This window comes from Thunnus albacares, chromosome 6 (genome assembly GCF_914725855.1).
Source record: "Thunnus albacares chromosome 6, fThuAlb1.1, whole genome shotgun sequence".
NCBI lineage: Eukaryota > Metazoa > Chordata > Actinopteri > Scombriformes > Scombridae > Thunnus > Thunnus albacares.
Genome location: NC_058111.1, coordinates 24,330,969 through 24,344,853, shown reverse-complemented (window position 1 = coordinate 24,344,853; position 13,885 = coordinate 24,330,969). Strand labels below are relative to the sequence as shown.

Below are 13,885 nucleotides of genomic sequence, written 5' to 3'. Positions count from 1 at the left end.
GTTAGTGTCATTAAAGACCCTTGTATACAGTGGAAAAATATTGTACTACATGAAGTCCTTGGCCTTGACCATTGCTCTACAAACAGAAATCACTTATATTTGAAGGTGCCTTTTCTTCCTGCAGGTGCATACTTTTAAACATGACTTGTTATTTTAATATTCACTGCCAACTAAGCTCTAGGACACAACTGACAATTTGTGAAGCACCCCCTCCCCTATGCGTGTCAAGATTTTTGCTTTCATATGGCACATTTGCAGTTTATAATGATAATGGTGACAGATTTACCATTTGAAATTCTTAGTAATTTTTGAAACAGTGGGTCCTTAATTTTAGACAGAGGTAGTGAGAATGTGTTAAACCATCTGAAATGACATCTGCAGGGATATTATCAGCAGTAACTAGGAAGCTAATTAAGCATTAAAAGTTTCCCATGAGCCAGTTGAAAACACTGTCTCTGGCTGACTTTTTAATGTTTCCAGCTGATTTGCTTTGAAACAAGAATCTTATAAAATGGGTCTTTAATAAGCACATGATGGTTACATATATCATACTAAAAGACTGAGGTTAAAGCTGCATATAAACTGGCAAAAAGTTAAATTTCAGCTGCTTAACATACATGGGGTACATATTTTTAAACAGTATGTTTTCACTGTTAATGTTATAAGAGAAAAGACTGGGGTTGCTGGAAAGTGAACTTCTCCAAATCCGAACAGGACAGAGCCACTAACATTAGCCTAAACTCTGATAGCGTCCATGACTAGCATCTGCACAGTAGGGAAATGTGAATGTACTAGTCTTGAACGCGGCTTTTTTTTACCGTGACCTCTAACCCCACAACAAAACAATGTTAGACACTGTTGTGTCCCTTGTCTCCTTATGAGTAACACTTATACCTACTGTAGGTAGTAATCTTGTCAGCCAGTCGGCAGTTAATCCATTCCTTGCACTTTTGCTTTTGATTTTGGTTAGGCTAAAAAAATGCACCCTCCAAACTCGGAGTATGGCTACTAGAGCACCATGAACACCGCTTCAACATGCCTGCCATGCCTTGTTATGGTTGCTCATCTACACAGGATTGACTGGGGAGGGGTTTAGTGAACAGTCAATTCACCTGACTTGACCACGTGAATCTCTACAGTCTTTGCACACTGCTGTGAGTCACATCCAACATTTCCTTTTCCTTCCAGGTGCGTCCAAGGCGGACGTCCCAGAGGACTTCGACATCGACATGGAGAACCCGGAGACTGAGAAGGCGGCCGTCGCCATCCAGTCCCAGTTCAGGAAGTTCCAGAAGAAGAAGCGTGATGAGAAGTCCTAGTGAGCGCCATGTCGCTCTGCCACTGTGTGTAGAGATGGCAGGTCGAAACGATGGCACAGTGACAATGGTGTGACATTTGCATGTAAACAAATTCATACCTGTTGGAACTCCAGGGGTTGTGATGGGGTTTGGGGGAGAGAGAATGCAATAGCCTGTTAATCATATGACAAGTCTGTGAATTTTCATTATGTATCCTATTATTATAATTACGACTATTATTATTATTATTATTATTTGACTGCTGTGTCAATAAATGAGTTACTGAACGAGTTGTAAAGATATGGTTTCTGTCCTGCCATATTTGTCCCATATATCATGAAGTCTAGCTGGTGTTTGTGTTAGAATATGTTTTTGTACTTATCCCAGCCTCATAGAGTTACACCTGCACCATCCCTTTCTGTACTGCTCAGGACTATGTTTCCAAAACAAACAAACAAACAAAAAAAAAACACCTGTATTTTGTGAGTAGATGGAGCAAAAGTGATGTTAGAGTGAAGATTGTTTTTAGGAAACTTAGCCTGTATCCCATCCTAACAGATTATTTCACCCAGAGGCATTTGTCTCGCCTGCATGGTACTATCAAGATGTGTATCAGTGTACATTGAATAAATAAAGACTCTGTGTGGAACATGTGTACGGTGCATGTTAATACCAACATTCACAAATACCTGGAGCTGTATGTATATGTGATATATTGAATTAATATACACTCTGCAGAGATAACAGTGCTACTGATGTATTCTGATGACAGAAGTTATAAATAGAAACCACTTCAGAATGACCTTGGCTGAATCTATTCCTTTCTCAGCTTGATAACCTTCTCAATGTAGAGCTGGGCTAACTGACTGACTGATTCCCACTGAGCTCTTCTCAGCTTTAGGCACTTTGAAACAAGCACCCGACAATATACATGTGCATAAATGTATATTTTAGTTCATGTTCAGTTTAGGTTGATATTTCATTGTGGAAGGCTATTTCTATTTTCCTTGAGTTTTTGATAGAAGTTTGAGTTTTAAAAAATTGAAATTGAGGGAGCATTGGCATCTACTTGCCCAGCTGCCACTCCATATTTTGTTTGACTTTCTTTCAGCTGTGTGTAAATGACTGGGTGGCCAAGATTTCGGCTGCAAGCAGCTGTCACAAATAAGCCTTATTCCCTTTAAAGATGATCACAGAATAGCACAGAGCTTCCCTCCATCATTATGCAGTACAGTATACTGCTGAGGCACAGTGTGTGGCCTGTCTCATTAGTCTGCATGAGGAACATGTGAGAGTGAAACCAGCACTGCCAAAAATACTGTACATTATGTGTTACAGCCTGAAGGTAATAGCATATGAGCAAAATATATCTCACGTCACGCAGAAACACATTGTTTTCTAGTTCTGTTCTGTTTAGTTGATTTTCCTACAAATTACACAAAATACAGAAAAACTTAACCCTTTAAATTCTTATTGATATACCTGAATGTTTTATCTTATAATGATAGCAGAAAAAACAGGGTTTTTAATAAAGCCCCTTGTGTAGTCTAAAAAAACATGAATAACAAGGGACTCTGCTTTGCATTACAAGTTTAACCTTTCAAATAACAAAGAGGTCTTTCAGGTTTGCATTATGTATCGTTCTTAATATAAATCCTTTGCAAACAAAAACATATATCTAACTCTAATCTTTACAGGAAACTGAAGAGTGTAATCATGTCAAGAATTTAAACTGTTAAAGGTTAAGCAGAAGCTGCACAGATTTTCTTAAAATCAGGATCATGACACCACAGAGGGGTGGGTCACTGAACTGTATTATATTGAGGTCAGCAATGACCTTTGCACCCTGGGGAATTGATCCTAACAGCAGATCAGCTTTGTAAGCCTGCATTTGAGGATTAAACTGCCAAGACAGCTAGACAGCTTAAACAGAATGATAAAGAAATCTTTTAGCACTTATAAAAGCTGTATATAATCTCCAAATTTCCATGAAATGTGGTCAATTATTGTACAAAGCTTACATTTTATTTTCCTGCTAACAAATAAATATAAAGCAGGTTTGGTGCCATAGTCTTTCAACTTAAAAGGTAGCAGTGCTGTGACCTTTAGTTTTCCAGTAAAGGTCACTGTCTCATGGAAATAAAGTCTCACTGCTGTTGCTTGTTTGCTTGCTTGCTTGCTTTATTTTCCACCCTGAAGACTACTAAAAAGGATGTTGCCAAGTCATCCAAAGGCCCACAGAGAATAACTGTCCTCCAGAGGTTCTGTTAGACTCTTTCTTGTGTTTGTATGAGTGTGCTGGAATACAAATCATAATATTAACATAATGAACATAATGGAAATTTTCTTCTGATCTTGCATAACTATAAGCCAAGCCTCTCCTCTCTTCTCCTCTCTTCTCCTCTGCTCTCCTCTCCTGTGTGTGTGTGTGTGTGACTTGCTTCTCCCCGGAGAATGGCGGAGTGGGAGGTTGATAGTGAACTATGCCATCACAATTGGGTGCTCACTTTGTCCCTGGAGTTTGGCTGGATGGTGTACTTCTCTCACTTAGAAACTGGAGATTGATCACACCACCACAGGCTCCGGACAGAGTCGTACTATTTTAAAGTTAATGTTTGAAGTGGGGTTTAAAGTCAACAGAGGCACCTTTCATCATCTCTAAACACGGCAGAACAGCACTCGTTCATGCAGCCATACTGCAAGGATATGCTGTAGACCATTTTTGGGCAGGGATCAACCATTCTGGGGATAATGATATGATGATACATGCACTGAAACTGTATTATGGTGAAAATTTCCACATGCGCTGAGAATGAGATTGTGAAATTTGTGGCGCGCCTTCTGTTCTGCCGATGAAGAATATCAATCTTGCAGACAGCAGAATACATTTTTAATATGTGGAGGTTTCTTAACCCTTTGTAGTCAGTAAAAGCAAAGCATATACTTTACATTGTTCATCCAACTGTCTTTGCTATATTTCATTCCTGTTTAGAAGAAAAAGATAAATTCAGCATTTATGGCATTTTACTGTTTCCTTTGCTTATGTCTGGACAGCTCCAGAAATCAATTTCACACTTTGTGGTTACTGATAATATTTAATCATCCATGTTCTTATGAAAACTGACATTTTCAGGATTGTTTCATGCCCTGCTGCACACATGCATTTGAACATATTTCCTTGAAAATAAAAAACAAATCATATTGCTCATATTGGGTCTTTTCATACATATGCTGTATGTGCATGTACAAGTTTTACAGTATTATGGAGACCGACCCTCTCATGCATTCATCTTACGTCATATGATTGGTTGGTTGGAGCCGCGGGTATTTCCTGTAACACACTCGTGGTCCCTGTAGATATAGGGAGATAGATAATTCCACTGGGTTTGATCCATTAAATTTACATTAACCATTATTAGCCTGTCACACTAACAGTACTGTAACATGAATTTGATCTAATTAACAAGTATGTGTGCCTGCGAGTGTGGTTTGAGGAAGTTCACTGCCTGCCTACTGTGTGCACAAATGACCGATGCTTCCACTGGAATTAGATGGAGGATTTCCACTTCATCCGACAGTAACTGTAAAGTTTCAAAAAACGATTTGAGTTTATCAGCGTACAGCATCAGCCAATCTCCTCTCTGTAAAGTTTATTTCTTTGACGTTTGCACAATAGTGAATTTCTCCACTGATAAATCTCCTGCAGTGATGAGACAGAAAATTGAGTGTTGATGGATTCAATCAAAACTTACTTCACAAAGTGGAGAACAAAGCAAAAAATAAAAAAATGAAAAATCCTGCCATCACTCTAAAAGATGAATTAAAACTTCATATTTGCATCCTTGTCATAAGAAACACAGATAAGAGTTGGTTTTAATGTTTTCACATCAAACAAATCATTTTGTTGTTCTTCTATTCCTCAATTCAGTCTCCAATAGTATCTATTGGAGTTCTACGGTAATATGATAAACAGGGAGATATATGTAACTTCTGTGAGTTTTAATTATGTTTTTAAGTACAGCTCAGTATCACAAAAACTTAATTCTAAATGCATTTTGAGAATATAGCATCAGTACATCAGGTTCAACTATGTGTAGCAGGTTAAAATGGTCACATTTTATATGAACTTCACTGTGTTTCAGGTTTCCTGCAGATTTCATACAATAGTGTGAATACACTACATATTAAATATTTACATTACAGTTCATTCAAGCATTCATTTTAAGTTTTCATGAAGGTTAAGATTAATATACTAAATATCATCTGATAGCTGAGTATCAACTCTGGGCCTGTGATAATGTGTGTTTTGTCCTCTTGGCAACAATTTGCCAGCACTGCAACATCAGTGAACTGACGGCAGCTGCATACTTGAGCTGCTCTACTGAGAGTACTGAAGCAAATACAATACTGAGTGCAGTTATCAGCTGATGCTGTCAAGAGTGATGGCGTCTACAGAGACACAGTACAGTATGTACAACATAAAGTATATTAATCATACTCTGTTTACCGTGTAACACATCGACAGTTTTATTTTCTCCTATGCATCAGATTATACTTTCCAGTGCAAACTTCCTACTAAAGCTTCATTTTAGAGGGCTACTGGTTTTAGATAAAGACTGAACGAGTGATGGAGAGTGGAGAGAGAGATGGAGAGAGATGGAGTGAGTTATTTGGAGTCAAATGTAACTGTGGTTTAGCTGCACAGTTACATTTGGTAGCATAGTGCTGTGTTTGAGACCTCACTGCCCATCCATGCATGAACAATGTAAGCAGAATGCACAAACCATAGGCTATACTCAATGGACTACAGAAATAAATATATATTAGTATTATTAATTAAATTATTAGCCAAATTTAGCCTGTATATAGAAGGATAACTAGACTAGAATAATCTAGGTGAAGCTTATGAAACGAGCCTGCAAATGGTTCATGGCACTTTCATCAGTAAAGATATCTTGAGCCTTAGGGCAAAGGTAACGTTCAGAAGCAGCTGATGACCAATGACCCATAGCTTTAAGCGTAGATGCAGGGGTGACAGTCGCTGCAGCTGTAGTATGTAATGAATGAGCAGTGTAAAGTCTCTGAGCCTGCAGGACTGGCAGATGATACAGAGGGGGAGGAGAACAAAGTCACTGGTTTCTCCTCCTGTTGTGTGGCTCAGGCTGGCATAAGGATGTCATTTCAGACAGCAAATAGTGATCAGAATAACTTAATGTTCCTTCTGAGTTCTTGAGCGCTTAAAGAAGACAGTAAAAGGGTATGAATATAATAATTTATCGGCTGATTTGAGATCATGTGATGGGTCAAAGGAGGAGTTGTAAACTCATCACCTCTGAGAAATCTATGAAAACCTTTAAGGGACACTGCTTCAATGTTTCCAGAGACGCAGTGTTTGAAAGTAAGAGATCACTGATGCCCAAAATATTACTCTTTCTGCCATCTCACTGTCTCCTGGAATACTTTCTCATTTTATCTTCATATTTGAACAGCGGCCTAGAAACCGTACCCCTCGGCAGTACTGCTGCTCCAGTGACCTTGTGATTGTGAATCAATTCCAGAAACCAGGTACTATTTATACCTAGTTTCTCCCTCCCTAATGAAACCTCACCTTTGCAGCTGCAAATCACTCTTCAAAGGACTACGTGGTTAGTGGTAGATTTTTAGCAGACTATATAGTGTTCTTTAAAACACACTTAATTTTCCAGTTTTTCATTTACATTACATCACAATATAAAAATGAAGCTTTCAGCCATATCATGTACTTTATATAAAGGATATGCTCATTTGTGGAAACATCAGTTCTGAAAATCATGTGGATCTCAGAATGATCTTAGAAACCTTTAGTGGAACTGATGATCCAGCTGGAGGTCCTCACAGGTCCAAAAACTTGTGCCTGACCTTAAAAGCAGATGTCATTCAAACCCACCCAAGAAGACCCCTGATTTTTTTTGTGTTATGCTCAGGTGTTTTGGTTCTGAAGGGCTCAAATGTGTGGTAAATGCCTGCATCAAAGCCACATACTGTAATGATGCTTATGTGCTACACTTTTTTCAGGGCCTGTCTGGTGCAGACATTAAAATAAACAAAATAAAATACAGTTTGTGTTGTTGTGTTACATTTCTTTCATTTGTGTACGCCAGGTCCTGCACACCATTTCTTTATACATCCCGATCAACATGAAATTGAGTGCACATACTCGAGCCCCCAACCCTAACCCCGCCTTGTCTCCTCCCAGGATTAACTAGACAAATTACAATAAATAAGCCCCTCTTGTCAGTTTGTCAAAAACGATGATGAATGGGCCCTTGTTTTTTAAGTTTTCAGTGCTTCAAATAACTCTTTCCTTACTAACCTCATTCCAGTGCTCTCTGAAGTCTGGAAAACACAGACCCTCTTAATATCTGCCATAAACTGTCACTGTTCGGTGTCGGACGACCTCTCTGGCATGGCTGCTTGGACAAGTGAATATGTGTCATTATTTCTACACATTTGTGGCATAAATCTTGGGAAAAATACAACCAATATAACCTCATGCATTTCAAAGTACTGTAACTGTAATGGAGACTGCCATCTGTGAGGTATTTTTCATGTTGTTTGTTGACTTACTTGTCATTATTATGCTTAGTGTAAGAGCTGCTCTTGTTTATGATAAGCTTTGCATATAACATCCACACTTTACCAGTCCTGACATTGTGTTGTCGTGCTATTTGTTGAATGTGTTGTTGTGCTATTTGTTGTAGGTGTTGTCATGCTTTTGTTGATGTTAAGACCTGTGTTGTTTCTATGCAGTGCAGGCATATTTTCACCGCTTTCATTGTTGATTGTATTTTCAATGCTTTTATTCATAATATTTGTGCTTCCAACTTGTGCCTGCCCAGGGACAACAGATGAAAATTAGCCTTTCTGGCTAACTCTGGCATATTTTCAGAAATGTTATTAATATGCACTGTCTCTGTCAAATAAAGAAATAAGAAATTAAAATTAAATGTCATAAACAACTGTGTGTTCTCAAAATACTTCAACACCTAAAACTTGTCTGTATTAACTCCCCTTCTTGATAACCAACCACAGTGTCCTGCTCAAGCTTCCTCTTCATCAGCCTGAAGACAGGAGAATGTTTCCCTTTGAGAAATGCCTCACACTCCTTGGACCAGTGGGCAACCATGATGGCGGATCAATTATGCTCACATTCAAATGTGTATATTTATATAGCCCTTTATCACAAGCATGCATCAAAGGACTTAACAGAGAATGAGCCTAATCAGATCTAACTAAACAAAAATGGCTAAGCGTGCAATAGACAACAGGCAAAACAATAACAGAATCATGGGCAACAATAATGACAGGACAAAACAGAGAGAAAAAAGAAAGAGAGGCAGCATCCGGTGATGAGAAGGGGCTGAGACTGGTGCTAAAGATTCAGAGAAACGAGAGTAGCAGTCATAATTCAGCATCCAGGTGGGAATAGCGGCAGGAGAGAGGAAGGCCAGCACTGACGACGGAAGAGTCAGGGCAGCACCCGCCACTGCCACGTAGACCACGTAGAAAACAGATGCACACAGAAAACACAGCGTCACGTCAAGTGGGAGCAGCATCAGGGAAGGGACTAGGACCAACATCGATGACCACTGAACTGCACCAAAGTCTGAAAAGGGGGGAGAGAAAACAACCGCACACAAAACAACACAGTTGTTGAGACACATCTTTTAATGAATTAAATTTATTTTTACCTGTTCAAGGTATAGTTCTCAAGCAGCAACAGGTACCACCACCTCCACAAAACAGGCAAGTCATACTAAAATCGTAGTTAAATAGCAGTTGTTCAGTTTAGTGCATAACAGAAGATGTAAGATGAAGATGTAAGTTCAGTGTAGAAATCTACTTACTACTGAGTTATCAAACTGAACATGTAAGGCAATGTACAGGGCAGGCTGTAAAAAAAACAAACACATGTTCAGTTTATACCTTCAGGCGTAAGTGATGTCTACATAAAAACGGGACACTTGGCAATAAAAAACACATACACTGTACATGACACTGAAAGTGCAAGTACACTATTATCTCTATCTGTGACTAAATTATCTGTTTTATTTCCGTACTCGGAATGAGTGGGGCTTAATTCAGAAGTGGGCTGAGTGTAACTGGAAGTTGGTATTTTAAGCCTGAAATGGATATGGGCTGATCAGAAGTTACTATATTTATTGTTTATTGGAAAACTATTTACAGAGCAGCCTCAGAATTGAGCCTAAGGTCAATGTTTTTGATCACAAGAGTAAGAGAACTTTTTTATAAACTCGAATGAATAAAGTTCAGTGAATCAATGAACACAACACATGTAGTACATTGGAAACCGTTTATAGTGATCATGGTTACAGTGATTCACCGCTTATATAGATCAAAAAGCTTGGAACAGAATCATTCCTATACAAGTGCTGTTTAAATAATTTGCTTATAGTAATAAAGTAGTCTGCTTACAGTGTTCATTATGGGTCTTTTCATACATGAAAACATATAGAAAAAAATTAAAAACTACGGTAATTCTATTTTCGTTTTATCTTACTCCCATAGTACACGTATGATATGTACTTAGCGGCTGCGGCACCATTATCAGGCATTGTGGCGCACCTCTGCAGGGTTGTGTGGAGGTGTGGGGTGTGGGTATTTATATGTAAGCACCATGAAACAATCAAAAAATAATGTTTTAATCCTCTCATTCACCAGTTTTCTTGCTACCACTGCTCGCTCTCCTCATCCACTCTCTAGTTTACTCAACTATTGCGAGTTGGGAGGCCGTCACCAAAGCCTAACTTTACTTTTAACGTTATCAAACAAACAGAAATGTCCTCCCCTCTTCCTAATAATGTTGATGTCTGCTCTCATGGCAGGGTTGTACAGCGTTATGGGTTGCGTTTCTCCAAAAGTTGATTCTGGTTCAACTTTCATGCTGTAGGCCTAAAAGCACAACGCACAAACAATTTGCTTCCATCTGGTTACCTGAGGCTGGTGCTGCATGCATGTTGAAATCTTGATGGAAAAAGAAAGTCTCTTAATGAAAAACATAGTCTCCTTGAAGCTTATGACAAACTGCCAAAAATGAGCCGAGATGCAGCAGCGAAACAAGCGTTCTGTATTTTGAAACAGTCAATAAAATTCAGTAAATAGCGAAGCTGTCCATTGCATTACTTTATATTCATGTAATAAATATATAAATATCAATTATATTAATCTGCATGAGAAATTAAGAAAAAGGAAAAAAAAATTGTTATAATAATGATCTGCTTATAGTGATCAATTTGACAAATGTGATCACTATAAGCGGTTTCCACTGTATAAACAAATGTAGCGGGTTTGACACTTTTCAATGAAGACGGAATCAGCCTCCATACCTAATACAATTTTTCCTCTTCTAATTCATTTTACGTTGTACATGTATTGGCACATAGCAACCATGAGTACCATTTGGGAAGGCAAATAGGCCATGAGTTTTATCAACACAAAAACTTTTTCAAGGTGAGATGCAGTTGTAATGTCTTTTGGCCTTGCAAGTTTTCTTTTTGAACAGAACAACAGAGCAGTGAGGGCACTTCACTGTCTTTAAATTTGTCACATGTGAAGATGCCAACTCCATAGTTTCAGACTGTGCAGGAGCACTGACTGCCTCATCAGGGGAAAAAGCACATGACTTGAAGGCCTCTGGAGGTGAAGCTGAGGGTGACTGACAAGACTGTGGTGTAACTGCAGGGGACTGGAGCTGAGGGAGAAAGTGTGTAAGAATGGTCTACAAGCTCTAATGAGGCTCTGAGTGAGGTTTTTGCAACATATGTGCTGAAGGAAGTGCTGAAATCTCTTGGAAGCACTTTCTTGGAAGACCAATGATGAGGATAGCACAGATGGGCTGATTTCAGCTGAAGGTGGCATTGATGGGGATAGCACCAATGAGCTTGGTTCACATGGGGGTGGCACCATATCACATGTTTTTTTGGCATCCAGTCACATGTAATGTCATATCCTCTTTGTGCATGATCGTTTTTGCACAACAGTGACCTGTATCTCGGCATGACAGGTTGCATCTGCAAATGGCTGCCATGGAACAGTAATCTAACTTTAAAAACGTGTGACTTTACAGCTAAAAAACACAAAAATGTACTGTTTAGATCCAATATACAATGTACAATTATGAATTTTCTCAATTCCAACAGTGGTTACCATTTTACTAATTGAAATTACATTACAAATTACAAAAACAGTCATGGTCCCTTGAAAGTAACTTTTGCTTTCTTGCCAAGCTGATCTACTGACCCCAAATAACAGACTGTTGACCTTTAAATCTATGATAAATAAAATGGGAAAGAGTAATTCTACTCAGTATATCACTGCTTAACAAATTAAAAACTTGTGACAGGCAGCAGGCAGATTTGAACCAGGAACATTGCTGTAACCCTTTGCCTACCATGGTGCTCAATGTGTTTCTATTACACTATGGTCATCCATCCTCTTGACTCCCACCGTCCCTATATTCTTCAGAGTCTGGCCCAATCCATACAGTTACCTTTATTATTAATTTCTCACACTGTACTTGGTGGTAACACACTGGTTACAACAACTTTTCTGAATGCACAATCTTTCAATTCTCATAGCAAATGGGTTAAAACTGCAGGTTAGCTTCCGCTGCCATAATGCTTAATCCCAAGGATCTATTTTGTGCTAATTTGTTGGTGTGGTGTAATATTTTGTAGAGTGTTATTACACAGTAAGCCATTTAATACCAACAGAGCATCAATTTAATCTCACATGGTGCCTTAGCTTTTATCTGTTCATGGCTAAAATTTACCATTTTTTCCAGTGGATACTTGTAGCACAATAATACACTATGTGATCATCTCAGGATGCTTCCAGTAACACATGACTCACTTTACTTCAATAGCCTGTACAGATTACAACCCAACAAAGCACCTTTGGCTAAAAAAATGCAGAACAACAAAATGCTATTTTGTCACTGGGAACCAAAATCCCCAAGGAATATATATCCAGCACTTGCCAAAGGCCACTCCATTGCCAAAGAAATAATTGCACTGTATTTTCTTGAAAATCACTCTACAGTTAATTCAGTAATTCATTCTTGTGTGGAGAAAAGTATAATTTTATCAACAACTATTTAAATGAGTGCTGCATTTTGAGGACATTTGTCAGACACTATGTGTTAACCTGAAAGGTCAGACTATAATCTCCAACTAATGTCCCATTTTTCTTCCACTGTTGGTCAGGAAATATAGTATTTTACAGACAGTCACACTCAGACTAAAAAGGTCAGAACAGTTGCACATCTACTTAACAGTATGAATAGCTGGAGATGGCAAGAAAATCTGCTTTAAAGATTCCAGAAGAAATGTCAGGCCATCGAAAAAATGCTCCCTTTAACAGTGGAAATAAGTTGACAGATTGCACAAGCAGCCATCAACTCCGAGGATGTAATGCAGCTAATGAATTCTAATTCTTGCCATTTAAACAATTTTGATTAAAGACATCAATACCATGACATACTACCTGACTAAATACTTGATTATGAACCTTAGATGGTGTTTTACCCATTAGAGCTACTTTTCTTTGTACCTTGATTAGTTAGAACAAATGACAAAAGTTAGCCAGCACAATTTGATCCAGGTACTACAGTTTGGGAGCTAGCATGGGCATAGCTTTTCTGCTGTATTTTTATGGCAAGACAACTTTCCCATGAAGGGACAGTACAGTAAAGTGAAGCGAAGCCTTATCTTACTCAAGACAGTCACTGACTTTTGCAGATGAGGAGACTCTCTGAGACACAATAGCGAGACATACTGTGGTGAGTACAGAAGCAGATCCCTAAGCAGACAACACACCTCTCTTGCAATCCATCATTTGTTGAATGATGAAATATAATGCAATACTCTGAAAGATTTACTGTAATGTGGATTGCCAATGTTGTAGTCCCGCTGAAGTTAAAAATGACGGCAGTCAGGTGAAGTTGACTTTGAGATACAAGCTACAGCTGAGACTCTCATGAGTTCAAATCAGATCTGTTACGTGAGCAAAATGTAAATTGAGGCATTTGATGGAAGCTTATTTAAAGCACATTACAATACCAGAAGTGAATACATTAGCTCCAGTGAGATTCAAACCCCTGACCCCAGCTGTATTAGACACAGAGCTTTATCAAAGATCAAATGCTAGCTCTTAACTCCCCGCTCTTCCTGGATGGTCTGTGTCCAATTAAGTATGACCAATTACAAGTATAATTAACAGCCCCTCCAGACATCGACCTCTCTTAACAAGACTCTCCATCTTTAATTGTACTCATTAAATAGGGACACATGAAGAAGAAGATGCCTTAGTCAAGGCTTATCAGTCCTACAGAAATCAATATTGTTCATACATGTGGCACATAATCTGTAACATTTTGCACTGTCACAAGGAATTACTTCATAATATAGTTACTTTTGGATTATTTTGATTGTGCAAAATGTATTTGAATCTACAGAATGTAAATGAATGGCTTGAATGGGTTAATTTCATTCATCTTAAAATAATCAAGTTACATATGTGTAAAACCC

At 38.5% G+C, this 13,885-nt stretch overlaps 1 protein-coding gene across 1 annotated transcript in view; it reads left to right on the top strand.

Moving 5' to 3' along the window:
• Positions 1-1,949, top strand: part of pcp4b (Purkinje cell protein 4b) — a 39,413-nt gene extending 37,464 nt beyond the window's left edge. Inside the window, exon 3 of the mRNA XM_044354318.1 lies at positions 1,189-1,949. Coding sequence (XP_044210253.1) covers positions 1,189-1,319 — 131 coding nt within the window. The 3' untranslated portion in view covers positions 1,320-1,949. The remainder of the gene's footprint in view (positions 1-1,188) is intronic.
• The last annotated feature ends 11,936 nt before the right edge of the window (positions 1,950-13,885 follow it).